Source organism: Macrobrachium rosenbergii, chromosome 16 (genome assembly GCF_040412425.1).
Source record: "Macrobrachium rosenbergii isolate ZJJX-2024 chromosome 16, ASM4041242v1, whole genome shotgun sequence".
In the NCBI taxonomy this organism is placed as follows: Eukaryota; Metazoa; Arthropoda; class Malacostraca; order Decapoda; family Palaemonidae; genus Macrobrachium; species Macrobrachium rosenbergii.
In genome coordinates, this window is record NC_089756.1 from 9,331,226 (window position 1) to 9,348,791 (window position 17,566).

The window sequence follows — 17,566 nt, forward strand, 5'->3', positions numbered from 1 at the left end:
TTGGGCTTTGGGCCGGTGTCCGCCCTTGTGTAGTCGTCGTCGCCGCTCGTGCGCCGTCGTCGTCTTCCGCCTCCTCTCTTGATCCTGGTCCTCCTCCTCCTCCTCCAGCAGGAGTAGCTGAAGAAGAAGAAGAAGAAGAAGAAGAAGCAGCAGCCCCAGCACCAGCAAGCATGTCCCGCAAGTCAGGCTCGCGCTCCTCCTCGAAGAAGTCGAAGAAGTCTGGAGGAGGAAGCAATGTCTTCGACATGTTCACGCAGAGGCAGGTGGCTGAGTTCAAGGAGGGCTTCCAGCTGATGGATCGCGACAAGGACGGCGTCATCGGCAAGAGCGACCTGCGCGCCACCTTCGACGAGATCGGCCGCATCGCCACAGACCAGGAGCTCGACGACATGCTGGGCGACGCCCCAGGACCCATCAACTTCACCATGCTGCTCAACATGTTCGCCGAGAGACAGACGGGCGAATCCGACGACGACGACGTCGTGGCGAAAGCCTTCATGGCCTTCGCCGACGATGCCGGCCTCATAGACTGTGATACCTTCCGCCACGCCCTCATGACCTGGGGCGACAAGTTCTCCTCGCAAGAGGCCGACGACGCCCTCGACCAGATGGACATCGACGACGCAGGCAAGATCGACGTCAACGGCGTCATTCAGATGCTGACCGCCGGCGGTGGTGACGAGGCTGCAGCGGAGGAAACGGCCTAAGCAATATTCTCATTTTCTTTCTTTTCTTTTATTCATCCATTTTAGCTTTATCTATTCTTTCTTAATCTGTTCGGCACCTTTCCCCTCCACCCCTACCCCCCTTGCCTCCTTCGCTACCGTCCCCTCCCCTCCCCTCCCCTCTCCACTTCCTTTTCCTCTCATCCAAATTTTTCATCTCTTCTTCCAATCTGTTTCCCGAGGAAAAAGACACGTCTACTACGGTTCTCCGTCAGCCGCCGCGTATCGAAGCCCACGACACCGCCAGAAGGAAGCGAAGAATGGCCGCTCAAACAATAATCGTCACGAGAGTGAGAGATAAAAGAGAGACAAATTAAAAGATAAAAAAACAGGTGTTCACGAGACTTTTTTCTTCCAGAATAGTGCTACAACAGAACGCAAAATGAGAACAGGAAAAAGCACAACATCTAGAACTAGTGTTATGAGTTCATTGTTGACCAAAAATGTCCATAAATAAAGTCTACGTTGGTATATATACGTGGCGTGATTATCTTTATAGCAGTTCCTTCAATGAATGTCTCATTCTGTCTGTTGCCGTTATCATTAGTACTGTTATTACTAGTTGAAACAGACTGGCGAAATGCAGGGCTGGTCCCAAGGATCTCTTTTCCAAGCTATTTAAATCTGGAGCAAGGCGAAGTTGAAGAAGTTGGACAGCCGAGCGGAAAGAGGCCAAAGAGATTATCTGGAAATTAAAAGATAGGAAGCACTGCAGCTGGGGTCTGAGAAGGGACTGCCAAGGTATACACATGGAGGGAAAAATCCTGATGTTTCTGTTGACGAAGGCCCCATGTACTGATGATTTTTGTTGAAAACAAATCGACCCAAAGTTCTAGTTTTCCCAGCGTTTTAGTTTTCCCGGGCGAGTCTGTCAAAATGGTATGACTTGAATTAAATTTGATATTATTATTATTATTATTATTATTATTATTATTATTATTATTATTATTATTATTATTATTATTATTATTATATTCAGAACATGAACCCTATTCATGTGGAACAAGCCCACAGGGAGCCATTGACTTGAAACTCAAGCTCCCAAAGAATATGGTCTTCATTTGAAAAAGTAACAGAAGGTGATGGGAAATACAGAAAGAGGGGATCATTTATTAGAAAAACAGATAAATTAACAAATAAATAAATAAATAAAACTGTAAGTAAAATATTAAAATACAAAGTGAATTCCATTAGGGTTGTAATGCATTGCATCTTTGCTTGAATTTCTGAAGTTCCAATTGCACGACATCTTCAGTAGGGAGGCTGTTTCGCAGTCCGATGGTGTGAGAAATAAAGGACCTCTGAAACTGAGGAACTGGGAAAGTCGGCATTGCAGTAGCAAGGTTAAAGAAGTCGTAAATAACGTGATTTGGTAAACATATAACCTTTGATCAACCGGTTGGATGCAGCCGAATGAGGCATTACGAGACTTCGGTATCTTATCCCTCTAACATATAAATTTTGAAATCCAACTTTTATAAGTTACTGCAAGACAACTAAAACGAGAAATGACATACAAATATAATGATAATAATGATACATGTAATTCATATTAAAATGAACTCGGTGAAGGAAAGTCTTTGGAAAACTCCTTAATTTTCAGTTCATGAAAATGTTATTCGAGAAACTAGTGCTGTTTCTAAAGAGCATTCATGTGAAATATATCTTTTGAATGAGAGGGAATCTTATCTAGGTGAGGTCTCACAAATTTAGGCGTTTTCCAGCGACGTTAATTAACCAAGATCATTTGTAATATTAATTAACAGTCTCATAATTTCTATACAACTTATTGTTTTCGCTGTCATTGCTGTAGCTTGCATGTTCTGGATTTCCAAATTACTGTTGGTCAGATACGATACAGACAAGTCTTATCATTCCTTATGAGATTATCGAAAAAAGGTACATATATGGAAATATAGAAATATTACTTAAGAAATTTAGTAATTATTCGTGATTTATGAAATGCTGAGGCCGATGGGACTGGCATTCAGATGCCTTTTACCCTAAACTTGAAGGAGACACGAACCAGAAAATGAAAGTATGATGTTAAGGCTTAACAGCTGATAACTATAAGCCGGCCTCGTAAACCGTTTAAAGATTCTAAGAATCAGGGGAAAACAGAAGTTGGGAGAGAATCACAAAGCTAGCGTAAACTGTACTAATATCCTTAAATACAAAAATAATCATCGGATGTTACAGGCAGCAAAGATAAGAAGATAAGGGTAATAACATTGGTAGGAAGAAAGGAAGGAAGAAAGGAAGGAAGGAGTCTCTCGACTTCAAGATGAATTTGAAGGAGTATGAAATACTCTTTTTATTCTTAGTCAACATGGACAAAGAAGGCTCATCCTAACTGTAGGATAATTTTGGGGGGTAATGTATGGGCGATTGAAGGAAACCTTGAAGTATTGTGAAGTCATTCATTAATGTTGTTGGTTTTGTCTCGTGCAAAATGAGCAAGTAAGCTAGCATCCTCTCAATTGAAAGTCATTATACAGTATACGTAGCAAACGACAAAAGAAACTTATTAAAAAGCAAATAAAAAATAAATACTTGCAAATAACAATTATTAAGCTGGCCAGGAAAACTAAGCTACTGGTCGTTGGTAATTTAAAGTATATAGCATGAAAGTGCAGGATGCAAGCGAGTCATCGATGGTTCTGATTAAAAGAAACTTTCTAATTCAGTTCCCCACTACCTACCTCATAGGGGATTAGTAATGTCAGTGCATCTTATGCGGTGCACTATAGGCATTACTTAAGGTTCTTCACAACGTCACCCTTCGGCCCCTAACTGCAGCCCCTTTCATTCCTTTTACTGTACCTCCGTTCATATTCTCTTTCTTCCACATTACTTTCCACTCTCCAATAACAATTTTTTCAACATTAATTTCTGCACTGAATGATTTCATAGGCCCCACCGCTTTATATTCCAGTTCAGTTCCCCATTACCTTCGCCAGTCGGATATATATATATATATATATATATATATATATATATATATATATATATATATATATAATACAAGTAACAAAAGAGCCAGAATACCGATGGAATATATATATATATATATATATATATATATATATATATATATATATATATATATATATATATTATATATATATATATATATATATATATATATATATATATATATATATATATATATATATGAATACAAGTAACAAAAGAGCCAGAATACCGATGGAATGTAAATGGAGTAGACAAATGATGCAAATAGCTTCTTCCACCGACCGCTAATATTTAACATCTCTGAATTGATTTGTGTTTCTGGGAAACACTGATACGTAGGAAGTCTAAGGATGTAAAAACATTTGATACTTCTGCCAATTTCGAAGATTTTTTTACCGATAATTTTTTTTCTTGTCTGTGGTATTGGCTTCCGAGAGAAAAACAAGGTTTATTCTCTGGTGCAATCACTTACTAACAGCTAAAGATAATGCTCAACTCAATGTCCACAAGATTAATAGATCATCGCTCCATAAATAAATCTACAATCCAAAATAAGTGAATAAGTTAATCCTGAGTATATTATTTATTATGTATTATATATATATATATATATATATATATATATATATATATATATATATATATATATATATATATATATATATATATATATATATATATACATACACAGTATGTGTGTGTACATAAGTACACACACATCTATATATATATATATATATATATATATATATATATATATATATATATATACATACATACATACATACATACATACATACACACACACACACATTATATGTTTGTGTGCATTTAAATTGTATTTTGCTGAGCACACGCCGATGAAAAAAGAATCAAGAATGATTTACAAGGACACTGTATCACAGGTAGAAAATAAATTAATAAAACAATATTTTTAATCGCTCGCCAAAGGTAACAAACACCAATTAATTAATTCTGTGACGGCATCGCACCTCAGGTTAGGAGGCATTCAAGCAGGCAAGAAGTGTTTACCTGTGTTTGGGAATACGAAAGATATTAATGGGAACATTGGCCGAGAATAAAATCAGTTTGAATACCTTGAGCGAAAATAAAATAGGGAAAATTTAGTAAATAAATTACTACTACTACTACTACTACTACTACTACTACTACTACTACTACTACTACTAACTAAGAATTCTCTTAGTGGCAATAAAAAACTCTACATCGTGTAGAAAAACAAAGGCTTCAGAATCTCTGAAGGTAATCCCAGAAGATATACTGACGGTAGGGATGTTTCTCCCACAAACTTCTACAAAAAAAATACGAGGAGTCATTACACATTTTCTCATGCTAGAATACCACTCGGTGATAAGAGTTTCGGTAGAAACTGGCTACCCACTTGGAGAATGAAGACTTGATGGCATAGGTCTTTAAGAATGCAAACATAGTGCAATGCTTGCCAGTGATGTGTATGAGCATCTGATGCTGGATATTAAACTTCCTCTTGCCTTCTTAGGCAACATGGGTCGGAATACTCATTATTAATCAGGAGAGGAACAGATGTGTTATTAATATTATCGTTCAGAGGATGAACCCTGCTCATATGGAACAAGCCCACAGGGGCCATTGACTTGAAACTCAAGCTTCCAAAGAGAAGGTATATATACAGAAAGAAGAGATCTCACCTATTAATAAGAAAAAAATAGATTAATGAATACATAAACATGTATTAAAATGCAAGGAGAATAGATATGTTATAGTAAGATTGTGAAACCAGGGATTTCAGGAAATCCCTGAAATTTTCTGGGAATTCGTGAAATCATCAGTTCATTTAGGGACATTGATCCCCGGGGGCTAGTACTAAACACGGTGAAACGGTGATTCATCTACACTGTTTCGCCATGTTTAGTGCTAGCCCCTCGGGGATAAAATGTGTTTCGCCGTGTTTAGTACTAGGCCCTCGGGGATCAAATGTCCCTAATGCACTTTATGGTAGTAATGCAAACGAAGGAGGTTGGCTGTGAAACCTTATAATGCCCGAATTCAACCAGATTTACGAAACATAAAAATTATGCATCAGGCAGTGAGATAAAGATACGTTGATTATAATCTTAAAAAAATAATATTAACCGTCTCAACATTGCTGGTAAATTTATGAGAAACAAAGGGCGGTGTTATTGAACAAGAAATATTCTTTTTTATATTAATGGTGGTTTTAAGAGTGTATCATGTTCAATCAGAGATAACCAAAGAAAATTGTAAAACTTTTTCGCCTTTAAGATTTGGAACAATGGTGAGGCAAACGAAGATGTGTTCTGTAAAGTGATGAAATTATTTCCCAAAGACGAGCAGACGACATAAGGTTTTTTATTATTATTATTATTATTATTATTATTATTATTATTATTATTAAATGTTAGGACATTTTTAAAAGCTTAATAGTAACAGGGTAACTGCAAGGTTTTGTTGTCTATGTCAACAATTTTTGGCTTAGACAAAATAGTGACGAAATAGTAAATAATCATCAGGTACTGTGTCTCTTTCCCTTGCTGTTCAGGGATGCATTGTTACTTGGTAAAAAAGAAATTACGGATTTACTAACGTTTCAAAATCCGGTTTTTTTTTCATGATCTCTCAGTATTCCCACAAAAAATTGTAACAAGATCTTCCAAAATTCACAACAAAATTTCAACACGATCTTCCAAAATTCCCAAAAAGAATTGTAACAAGGTCTCTCAAAATTCACACAAAAATCGTAACTATCTTTCAAAATTCACAAAAAATTTGTAACAAGATCTCACAAAATTGACAAAAAAGTTTTATGAACTCAACTGAGATCGAAGATCGTTTCTGAAGTCATTTTCTGAACAACTTAAGCCCTTTTTATCAGCTCTGTCAGATTCCACTCATTTGCAGACGAGCTGATTTGAGAAAGCTACTGTGAAGGATGGAATAATCAGCGCCATTTACAGGACAAGGAGGTGAGCAGAAATTGACATTTCAGCTAAACAGAAAAGGCAAATGGGTTTAAACAAAGCTAGACATATGACTTAAATACAAATAAGCAACTGAGTTAGAAGAAAACTTGTAAAGTTAAAAAGTGATGCAAAATTTTAATGCAGCACTCCGTAAGGGGGTTGTATGTGTATATATACAGCATATATGTATGTATATATATATATATATATATATATATATATATATATATATATATATATATATATATATATATATATATATATATATATATATACCTGTATATGTATATATACACACATTTATATACATATAAAATTTATATATGCATATGATATAAACACATGTATACAGTCTATATTTCATCCCGTATACACAGAAGCACACGCATATAGCTAACTGGAGTGAGTCATTCCGCGAGTGCCTTTGAAGGCAGCATTATAGTTTATTTCATGGCCTTTATCGCGCGGGCATTCCTTTCTCCTTCTCTTGTGTGTATGTGTCTGTGTATGTATGTATGTATGTGTGTGTGTCTCTGGCGTTCCCCCAGAGTCTAAAATTAATCAGAGGGGAGTAAACAGCTTCGAGTCCGACTCGGTCTCTGAAACGAGATGCCGAACAACGAGTTGTAAATTTCGTATTTTGTGAGGAAAGTTTTCTGCACCTGTAACGCGACGCTTTCCTCCGGCTTATTTTTATCTTCATGGTCCCTGTCCCGTAGGGGGGTTGTGCCATGAGTGCACCTGTCGCGGTGCACTGTAAGCATTACTTGAGGATCTGTGCACAGTCCTTTCGCTCGCTAGCTGCAACCCCTTTCATTCGTTTTCCTATACCTCTGTTCATATTCTCTTTCTCTCATCGTACTTTCCACCCTCTCTTAACAAGTGTTTCAACAATATTTTCAGAGATGGATGACATCATTGTTCCTAGTGCTTGGCCTTTGGCTTACATCTTATGTTCCAATTCCATTTAGGGTCGCAGAAGAAAGGTTTTTCATTGTTATTTTTCTGGGGACAGGTTTTTAATTTTGGTTATGTTTTCCTTTCTCGACAGTTGCATTCTTATCCATTTTATTGTTTTGTTCCACCTGAAAATGATTATTTCTCAAGAGTGTCATTCTTACCATAATCGTCTTAACCTACTTATTAGCCAATTGCTCTCGTTTATTACCTGTCATCCATAGGAAAAAGCTTATGTAAAATAATATCAATGCTTGCCCCCTTGGACGAAAATTCTTGCAGCCTTAAGAATTCATATGAGTTCAAAAATACTATTATTGCTCAGGACTCGGATCTTGTTATGGTAAGCTTCGATGTCGAGTCTTTATTTACGAATGTACCTGTACAGCAGACCACTGATATTATTTTACATAAGCTTTTTCCTATGGATGAGTCTCGTTTTAATGGGCTTTTCAAGAAACTTTTAGATTTAGCGGTGCTGGACACCGTTTTTGATTTTAATGGTTGCTCTTACTCGCAAATTGATGGTATAGCTATGGGCTCTCCACTTGGACCCATCTTCGCCGGTATCTTCATGCGCTCGCTGGAAGAGTATATGCTTGATACTTGCCTTCTTAGTTACCATCCACTATTTTATAAGCGGCATGTGGACGACACATTTGCTCTTTTTAGAAGTCAGTTTGACGCCGAGAGGTTTTTAGCTTTCATTAATTCATTTCATCCTAATATTAAATTTACTATTGAACACGAGACTGACAACCAGTTGCATTTTTTAGATATTTTAATAATACGATCCCATCAAGGCTTCTCTACTTCTGTTTTTAGAAAAAAGACATTTACTGGTCTTGGTACAAATTTTTATAGTTTTTGTTCTTTTGATTTTAAGATTAATTCCGTATTAACCATGCTTCACCGAGCCTTTGCTTTATCCTCTAGTTGGCAAGCTTTCCACAATGAAATCACGTTCCTGCAAAAATACTTTAACAACAACTGCTTCCCCACCCACTTATTCTTTAAACATGTCTCCAAATTTTTAAATAATATTTTTGTTCCACGTCATCCTTCTCCTCACGTTCCTAAACTACCTTTCTATTCCAGTCTTCCTTATATTCACGACACAGTCTTTTATAAAGAACTCCGATCCCTAATATCCCGTCATCTCCCTGCCGTGAAAATCAAAATTATACCCACAAACCCACTGAATATCGGTAGCCTTTTCAGCTTCAAAGACCGTTTGGATCCTTTAATGACCTCTTGTGTTATTTATAAGTTTACTAGTCCTCGATGTAATCGAGGAACCTATAATGGATATACACGTAGGTTACTTAAAGTCCGAATCGACAGTCATAGAGCTGTCAGCTATAGAACTGGCACTAAACTTTCAAGTCCCGAATTTTCCAACATAAGGGATCATGCCGAGAAATGCCAACATTCTATTCAGTACAAAGACTTCAAGGTTTTGGGCAGAGCCTCTAATCGCACACTTTTAACAATCAATGAATCATTGTTTATTAAAAAACTGGTCCCCACACTGAACACCCATGCCACGTCTACACCTCTTTATCTCTCGTGAACTGTTTACTTTTTTCGTCAGTCCTTCCTCTGCCTCCATACTCAACGGTTGGTCCTAATTCATATCTTTAACTTTGCTTGTTTTAATGTAATTTATATTGTGTATTTTAATATTTGTCACTTAAATTTATTGTACTAATTAGGTATTATTACTTGTAGCTTGAAAATGATGCCTGCTGGTTGGCCTTGAAACGTTGAAGTTGAATAAATATGACTTTCTTGACCTGTTGCTGTGCTTCCCCTGCCGTCATTGCATATATATATATATATATATATATATATATATATATATATATATATATATATATATATATATATATATATATATATGTATATATATATACATATATATAGATATATATGTACATACACATATATAGGTATATATAGATATATATATATACATACATACATGTAATATATATATTATGTATGTTATATATATATATATATATATATATATATATATATATATATATATATATATATATACACATACACTGTATACTCCCAATTTCCAGTCCTTAAAATCAGCTACACTTAAAACCCATTTACCTCCCTCAGTCGTGCTTTGTAGCGATCAACATTCACCTTAAAAATTACTAGTATTCTCTAGTTTAATATAATCCCTCCCTCCTGATGCCAGCGTCAAAGACGTCCGATAAACAATAAACAGATCATTAAATCTCTGCGTGATGTAAGTGAGGCCGTGAATTACTTAGGAAGACAGTAGTGAGAGTTCAACTCCGAAGCAGTAGCGCTATGCTGGGCTGTAAGGGGAGTACCTTGATATATATATATATATATATATATATATATATATATATATATATATATATATATATATATATATATATATATATATATATATATATATATATTGTGACAAAGTGTCCAGTGTCTGTTCTTCAAATCAAACCTGGTATCTAAGTGCTTGATATTTGATTACCAAACTTACCATTTATTCAGCAATTATAGTTACCTCACAACAGCCAGACACCTGAACCCTCATCACACATACAAAACAACTGATTTCTCTAAAGGCAACAGTGATCCCTTATAAAACTTATCAATCATGAAAGAAAGCATATTAAGTTCGTTAAACAGGTGTGAGGTAAAATCTAAGGGCGTCACTCCATTAACATTATAAAAGTTCAAGTATTTCTATTTATTTCATTTCCCTGGTTCGAGCTCACTTCAATTACTTGAAGGAAAACATCTCACTTACCACTTTATCTCTAATTCAAATCAAAATTACTGGTGGGTCAACGAATGAAACTCTGATATAATATTTTAAATACAAAAATTTATTTCTAAATTCAAAGATTATACATGACATTTAACAGTCTCAGGGAAATTTATTATTACTTGAAAACAAAACAAAATTGGACTAAATCTGATTAATCATCAGTCAAAATTAAATCAGAAATTAATTTATTAATTAATCAAAAAATTATTCAAGTGAAATTTGAATTGTTAAGTAACAAAATTTCAATTCCCAAGTGTTAAACAAAATAAGGCAAATAAATCAATCATGTAAAAATGTGGATACAAAAGACACAGAAATATACTCTGCAAAAGATTAAATATCAAAAAATGTAAAGCAAAAATTTAAGGCAATAGCAAACACACCACATATATGTATGAAAGAAAAATTCTTCAAAAGACAAAGCATAAAACATATAACACGAAAAAATATTTAAAAAAGAGTGAAAAGGTATCTTTACATATATTCACTGCAAATAGTATTTTTAGTGCACAAAAAACCAATAATTATGTTACAATACCTTGGTACCAAATTGCTTCGTGTTTTTAATCAGGCACCGTTACACACACACTTAATAAAATACACTGTTCAGATAACTCAGACACATTTACTAAGGAATTAAACAGTTAAAGGATATGAGCGACCATCGTCTACCAAAATATCAATTACGTTACAACAAGAGCCTGCAAGCGAGAGAGAGGGAGAGAGATTGGGAGCGAAAAAGGCAGCTCCTTTCCGCACGGATAATGGTCTCTCAGTGTGGACTCCTCTGTATGGGCGTCTATCTATGTGGTAGGTTTTTCCACAGTGTTTTGATCGAGTCCCCTAACGTCTTGTACACCAATGGATTTAGTCATATGAGAAGGTGTTAATCTCAGCAAGTTTTGAATACTGACTAAACAAATTGCATCTCTATACAACGAACAAGGGCTCTCTGTCTCTCTCTGCCCACGCATAAGTCCCTTTTTATAAACCATACAGGGTGTAATCATTCTACTTACACTAACTCTTTTACGGCATATGCGCATCTGAACATAAGATTATACAGTATACAACAATACACACATGCACACGGGGAGATTACTGCATTATGAAAACCACAGCATAAGAATGAATATATATATATATATATATATATATATATATATATATATATATATATATATATATATATATATATATATATATATATATATATATATATATATAAATATATAAATATATATGTATATGTATATATATATATATATATATATATATATATATGTAATTCTAATAACCACAATGCCCTCTTAACTTCTCGAATTCTTCGCTTTTTGGATATGCTTGTAACTACGAAGCCGAAAATATCCAGACGGAAGAAATTGAAGAGCCTGTGAATAGCGGTCGTGAGAATCGAACCCGCGTTACCATATTCACAAGGAGGTCACGTTGCCGACCTGGCTACGAGAAGGATAAAAGTCTATCGCCTCTCGTACATACATATACCTGTCGTTTTCAGATATATTTTGTTAGAGCTGGAATAGACCCATCCTCACCATCGTAGCCAAGCGGGCAATCGTTTTTATTGCTTTTGGGCTGAAATATATATGTAGAATCTACTGGTCACTTTGGACAATGTAATTCTAATAGACAATGCCCTCTTAACTTCTCGATTCTTCGCTTTTTGGATATGCTTGTAACTATTATCAGACGGAAAAAGAGCCTGTGAATAAAAACGAGAATCGAACCCGCGTTACCATATTCACAAGGAGGTCACGTTGCCGACCTGGCTACGAGAGGATAAAGTCTATCGCCTCTCGTACATGGCATATACCTGTCGTTTTCAGATATATTTTGCTGGAATAGACCCATCCTCACCATCAAAAATATTTTTATTGCTGAAAACGAATCTACTGGTGTGTCTGGTATGTATGTACGAGAGGCGATAGACTTTTATCCTTCTCGTGAGCCAGGTCGGCAACGTGATCCTTCCGTAGCCAGGTGGTTGAATATGGTAACGCGGGTTCGATTCTCGCGACCGCTATTCACAGGCTCTTCAATTTCTTCCGTCTGGATATTTTCGGCTTCGTAGTTACAAGCATATCCAAAAAGCGCGAAGAATTCGAGAAGTTAAGAGGGCATTGTGGCTATTAGAATTACATATGTGTCTGGTAAAAGTGACCAGTAGATTATATATATATATATATATATATATATATATATATATATATATATATATATATATATATATATATATATATATATATATATATTGCAACAAATCACTAGATACGTGTGATGATCATATATGCATCAGCCAGGAGTAAGGTGAAAAGAAATGACTTGAACCAAGCGCTTTCATGTATTTCTGCACCTCATCAGGGTTCGGGTATACAAGTGCCAAGGAAACAAATACAGAGTCACAAGACGATTTCGTGGCAAGACAGACAATGCTAAAAAGATAAAAAAAAAAAACCCTAACAACTGTTGAACAGTGATAATGCTTAATAGCCTACTTGTTTTAAAATACCGTTCGCTAAAATTTCATCAACTTTATACAAACCTAGGCTGATGTTTAATGAATTGTCACAGTCTTTTTAATTATACAGTATTCTATTAAATTTCTTTTCACTAGATCTTTGCAAAACATAATTCCCTTTGATTCCGTGCAATTAAGGGTGAACTTTATGGAGGGTACTAGTGCATTTAATCGACTGAGAAAGTTGTTTACGTTCCTTTTTAGTGGCCATGAACAAAAGATGTCATCCACATATCGTACCCAATAAGTTCGGTAAATGTTTTCTCTCGAAAAACTCCATGTATAGATAACTAAGTACAGGAGAAAGGGTTTCCCTTGGCCATACCGAATTTCTGCTCATAACAATTACCATTAAAAGTAAACTTGCAACCTTTGATACACAATTTTATAAGTTCTATTAAAGCTTTGTGTGGCAGGATGAACACGTTTTTTCATCTCATCCTCTAGAACAGAGGTTCCCAAACGTTTTGTTCCTCGGTACCGCTTGGGCTTTTTTATAGGTTCCCATGTACCCCTAACACTAAAAATTAAGCTTACTATTAAAACAGAATATTTTAATATTTTGATATTTTAAATTTATGGAGTCTGCATGTGTAGATTACATAGGTATCTTAAATGGTGATAACATAAATAAAGCAATTACTAAGGTAATTTATATTTTGATCCAGCACATACAATACATACCTTTTTACTTTTATCCAAAACATTCAGACCAAATGTACCCCCTGAAACGTGCAAATGTACCCCTGGGGGTACATGTACCCCAGTTTGGGAACCCCTGCTCTAGAAACTCTAACAGGTCATTTATTGGCACCTTTGTAAAGAGAGAAGTAACGTCAAAACTCACCATTATAAAATCATAATTTGGGTTAAAATTATTAAGACGACTGATAAAATCTACATTGTTCTCAGTCGATTAAATGCACTAGTACCCTCCATAAAGTTCACCCTTGAGACTGAAGAAGCCGGAAAAAATAATTTTGGATGCTGGCGAGGGCGACGGGCATATCAGTGACGTCAAGGAACTTCAAGAACAGCTTTCCCTCTCCCTCACCTGAAATTAAAGCTGAGTTTTCTCTGTTGGTATATATGACGTTTCTGTAGTGTTTCTTCTGCTTAGAAATAAGGGGAGTTCATTGCGTTTTCACGTCTTATTTATTCACTGCCGTTTCTTCCTTAAGCAGTTCGGCTATTCTGCGACATCCCTGAAAGTGTGATTGGTTATGCATTAGATTTATGCGTACACGTGCATTAACTATCTCTAAATGTGTATATATATATATATATATATATATATATATATATATATATATATATATATATATATATATATATATATATATATATATATATATATATATATATATATATATATATATGTATAATATATATATATATATATATATATATATATATATATATATATTTATATATATATATTTATATATATATATACATACACATTTATATATATGTATATATACATTTATATATATATATATATATATATATATATATATATATATACTTATATATGTATATATATATTTATATATATATATACATACACATTTATATATATGTATATATATATATATATATACTTATATATGTATATATATATATATATATATATATATATATGCATATATATACATAAATACAGTACTTATGAATACATCTATATATATATATATATATATATATATATATATATATATATATATATATAAATGTATGTACAAAGAAATATGTGTGTAATTGTTTGTGTGTGTGTGTCTCTGTGCGTTTTTATACCTTAGGTATACTTTCGTTAAAAAAAAAGTCTTAGCAAAATCAGGGGTTTTATCCCTTCACTTTTTATGCTTTCAGGAGTTTATTTATGAAAAAAATAATTTCCACTCTGTACTTATAAATACGTGCTTAACGAGAGAGAGAGAGAGAGAGATAGAGAGAGAGACTTTAGCAGGTAGAAGTTGCGAATCTCTATCGTTACTTCTCTTTCAATAACCTTGTAAATCACAAGTACTCTGCTGTATTACATAGGAATAGTTTATCTTAATTTATACAGGGGAGTGTTGAAACGATGCATTCTAACCTCGTCCATTTCTTGCTGGGTTGTCATGGAAAAAGATATCCTTATATAAGGCGAAGGCTGGTTGTCGTGGGGCAGAAATCCTGTGCCTGGTATCACGATGACTTGTTTTGTCTTGCTCAGTTTTTTCGTCAGTTTCAGTGTGTCAGTCACTCCCACCACCTGTTGATGGATAATACATTAGTTTGAAATAAGGTTGGAGAGCTGTGTGTGTGTGTGTGTGTGTGTGTGGTTGACTGCACCAAAGCTCAAACATGCATTAAATGTGCCTCGCTGTCGAATCTCTCAGTTCCAGAGGTCCTTTACTCTGCACACTGTTAGGCTGTGGAGCAGCCTCCCTGATGTGCAATTAGAACGTCAAAAGTTCAAGCGAAGATGCAACGCATTACTACTCTTAAACAATTCTTGTATTTTACTGATTTACTTACATTTTTATCAGTTTATTTATTAATTTGTTAATTTTTTTTTTTTTAACAACTGATCTCTTCTTCCTGCATTTCCTGTTACCTTCTGTTACTTCTCTCAGATAAACACCATATTCTTTGAAGCTTGAATTTCAAGTCATGGCCCCTGTAGGCTATTAACTAAAGGTTTACGTGTATTTAGTTCTTGTACTGCAAGTAGGATACGTGTATTTTTTACTTTGGGAGCCATACTTAGTACATACAGGTATTTACATTGGGGAATATGCCAGATATGTACGTGTTTTACTTCGGGGAATATACTAAATTTACACTCATATATTTACCTTCATCCAGAAGAACATCCCTCCTGCTGGAACATCCCACTGACACAGACCTGTAAAACGACAAGGTAATCCATTTACATTTAAGGATATTCAGAAAATGCAAATAAACACCTATTGTTATAATTATTGAAACTGTGCAGACATTCAAACGAAAAGACCATTAATTAGCCGAGTAGTTTGTGACAAAGAGTAAAGAAGATTGACGAGAATAAGGGCTAAATGAAGATGAATTAACAATCCTTTTGAAATTGAATTTTAGAGGGTGACCAAATCAAATATCTTCCAAGGATGGTCCAAACCAAATTCATACTTAATATAGTTGGTGAAGATTCGGTTTTGTCTCAAAAGATAAAGATCCCGGTAGGCTATAGACATCACCACAAAAGAACAATATTTGAATTATGATAGAACGAAAAATATCTGGAACATGCAGTACAATTTTCATCATTAATAGGAAGCCAAACAAACTATTCACTTTGTAGCAGCGATGGATATTTTTTTAAATGACGTGAATGAGAGAGTTTTGAGCCGAATTTTCAGAATCATTTGGCATATGGGTACATATGCACAGGTACTCAATCAGTGGAAGCACATTATGAAATTATGAAATCGATTACATGATCAGTAAGCTTATTTTTACTGGAGTTCACCCTCTTACACCACTTTCCTCCGTTTTCTTTCAATATTACCTTACGGTTAATACTGCAACGTTCTGAGGGAGTTAGTCCCATCTATTTTTGTTTTTATATGGCCTGGGCTAAACAAGGGCATAAGGTTGCATTTCTCAGAAGTTTCAAAAGAGAAATAAATCGTACCTGAGAGATGTTTGGTAGCTGCGTCTAGCATTTTGTCTCTCTGGTTCCTGTAGAATTCCTGAACTTTCTTCACATGTTCCAGGAATCCGTCCTCGCCCATCAATTTCAGAATTTCGCTTATGATAACCTGAAATATTATACTTTGTTGTTATTCCTACATGTAAAGTTGAAAGTCACGATTTACATCATCTCTCTCTCTCTCTCTCTCTCTCTCTCTCTCTCTCTCTCTCTCTCTCTCTCTCTCTCTCCCCGCTTACATGTTGCCAAGCGATTTACTGACGAGTTGCCTTCATGTTTATTAGTCACTTGAATTCCACTACTTTTTAAGACTAGGTAAATACTAAGTTCAACTCATTTAATATTTATGATGTTAGTCATACTTTCCTAGTTTGAATAGGGCAATACTGTTTACATAATACATGAATTTAACCCTCAACACACAGATTACATTTGAATGTAACTCTTGACACATAGATGATACATGAATTTACCTCTGACACATGGATAATTCATAAATTCAACTCTGAACATACATAAATTTAACTCCATACATATTTCTGCCTGGACTGCACAATACTGATTAGAACTACTTTTTAATATGTACTGTAGATTCAGAATAAGATAATACGCTGAATGCATGTCTCATATATCTGCTCATTTCCTAGTTTCCAAGAACTAAAATACTGAGTTGAATTTACGTTTAGAATTTTTGTGTTTAATTATTGTGCAGTCCAGGCAGAAATATGTATGGAGTTAAATTTATGTATGTTCAGAGTTGAGTTTATGCATTATCCATGTGTCAGGAGGTAAATTCATGTATCACCTATGTGTCAAGAGTTACATTCAAATGCAATCTGTGTGTTGAGGGTTAAATTCATGCATTATGTAAACAGCAAGAGTTAAATTTAT

The 17,566-nt window shown here is 34.8% G+C and overlaps 2 protein-coding genes across 3 annotated transcripts in view; one reads left to right on the plus strand and one right to left on the minus strand.

The window, feature by feature from the left end:
- Nucleotides 1–1,198, plus strand: part of LOC136847073 (myosin regulatory light chain 2) — a 1,430-nt gene extending 232 nt beyond the window's left edge. Inside the window, exon 1 of the mRNA XM_067118348.1 lies at nucleotides 1–1,198. This exon is cut by the window's left edge and continues 232 nt beyond it. Coding sequence (XP_066974449.1) covers nucleotides 1–707 — 707 coding nt within the window. The 3' untranslated portion in view covers nucleotides 708–1,198.
- An 11,609-nt stretch (nucleotides 1,199–12,807) lies between these two features.
- LOC136847075 (kynurenine/alpha-aminoadipate aminotransferase, mitochondrial-like) overlaps nucleotides 12,808–17,566 on the minus strand; it is a 72,529-nt gene continuing 67,770 nt past the window's right edge. For both annotated transcript variants that reach the window (XM_067118352.1, XM_067118353.1), the window contains 4 exons: nucleotides 16,658–16,784; nucleotides 15,843–15,892; nucleotides 15,098–15,256; nucleotides 12,808–14,204 (listed from right to left, as the gene is read on the minus strand). In XM_067118352.1, the coding sequence (XP_066974453.1) occupies nucleotides 14,151–14,204; nucleotides 15,098–15,256; nucleotides 15,843–15,892; nucleotides 16,658–16,784 (390 nt within the window). In that variant the 3' untranslated portion in view covers nucleotides 12,808–14,150. The remainder of the gene's footprint in view (nucleotides 14,205–15,097; nucleotides 15,257–15,842; nucleotides 15,893–16,657; nucleotides 16,785–17,566) is intronic.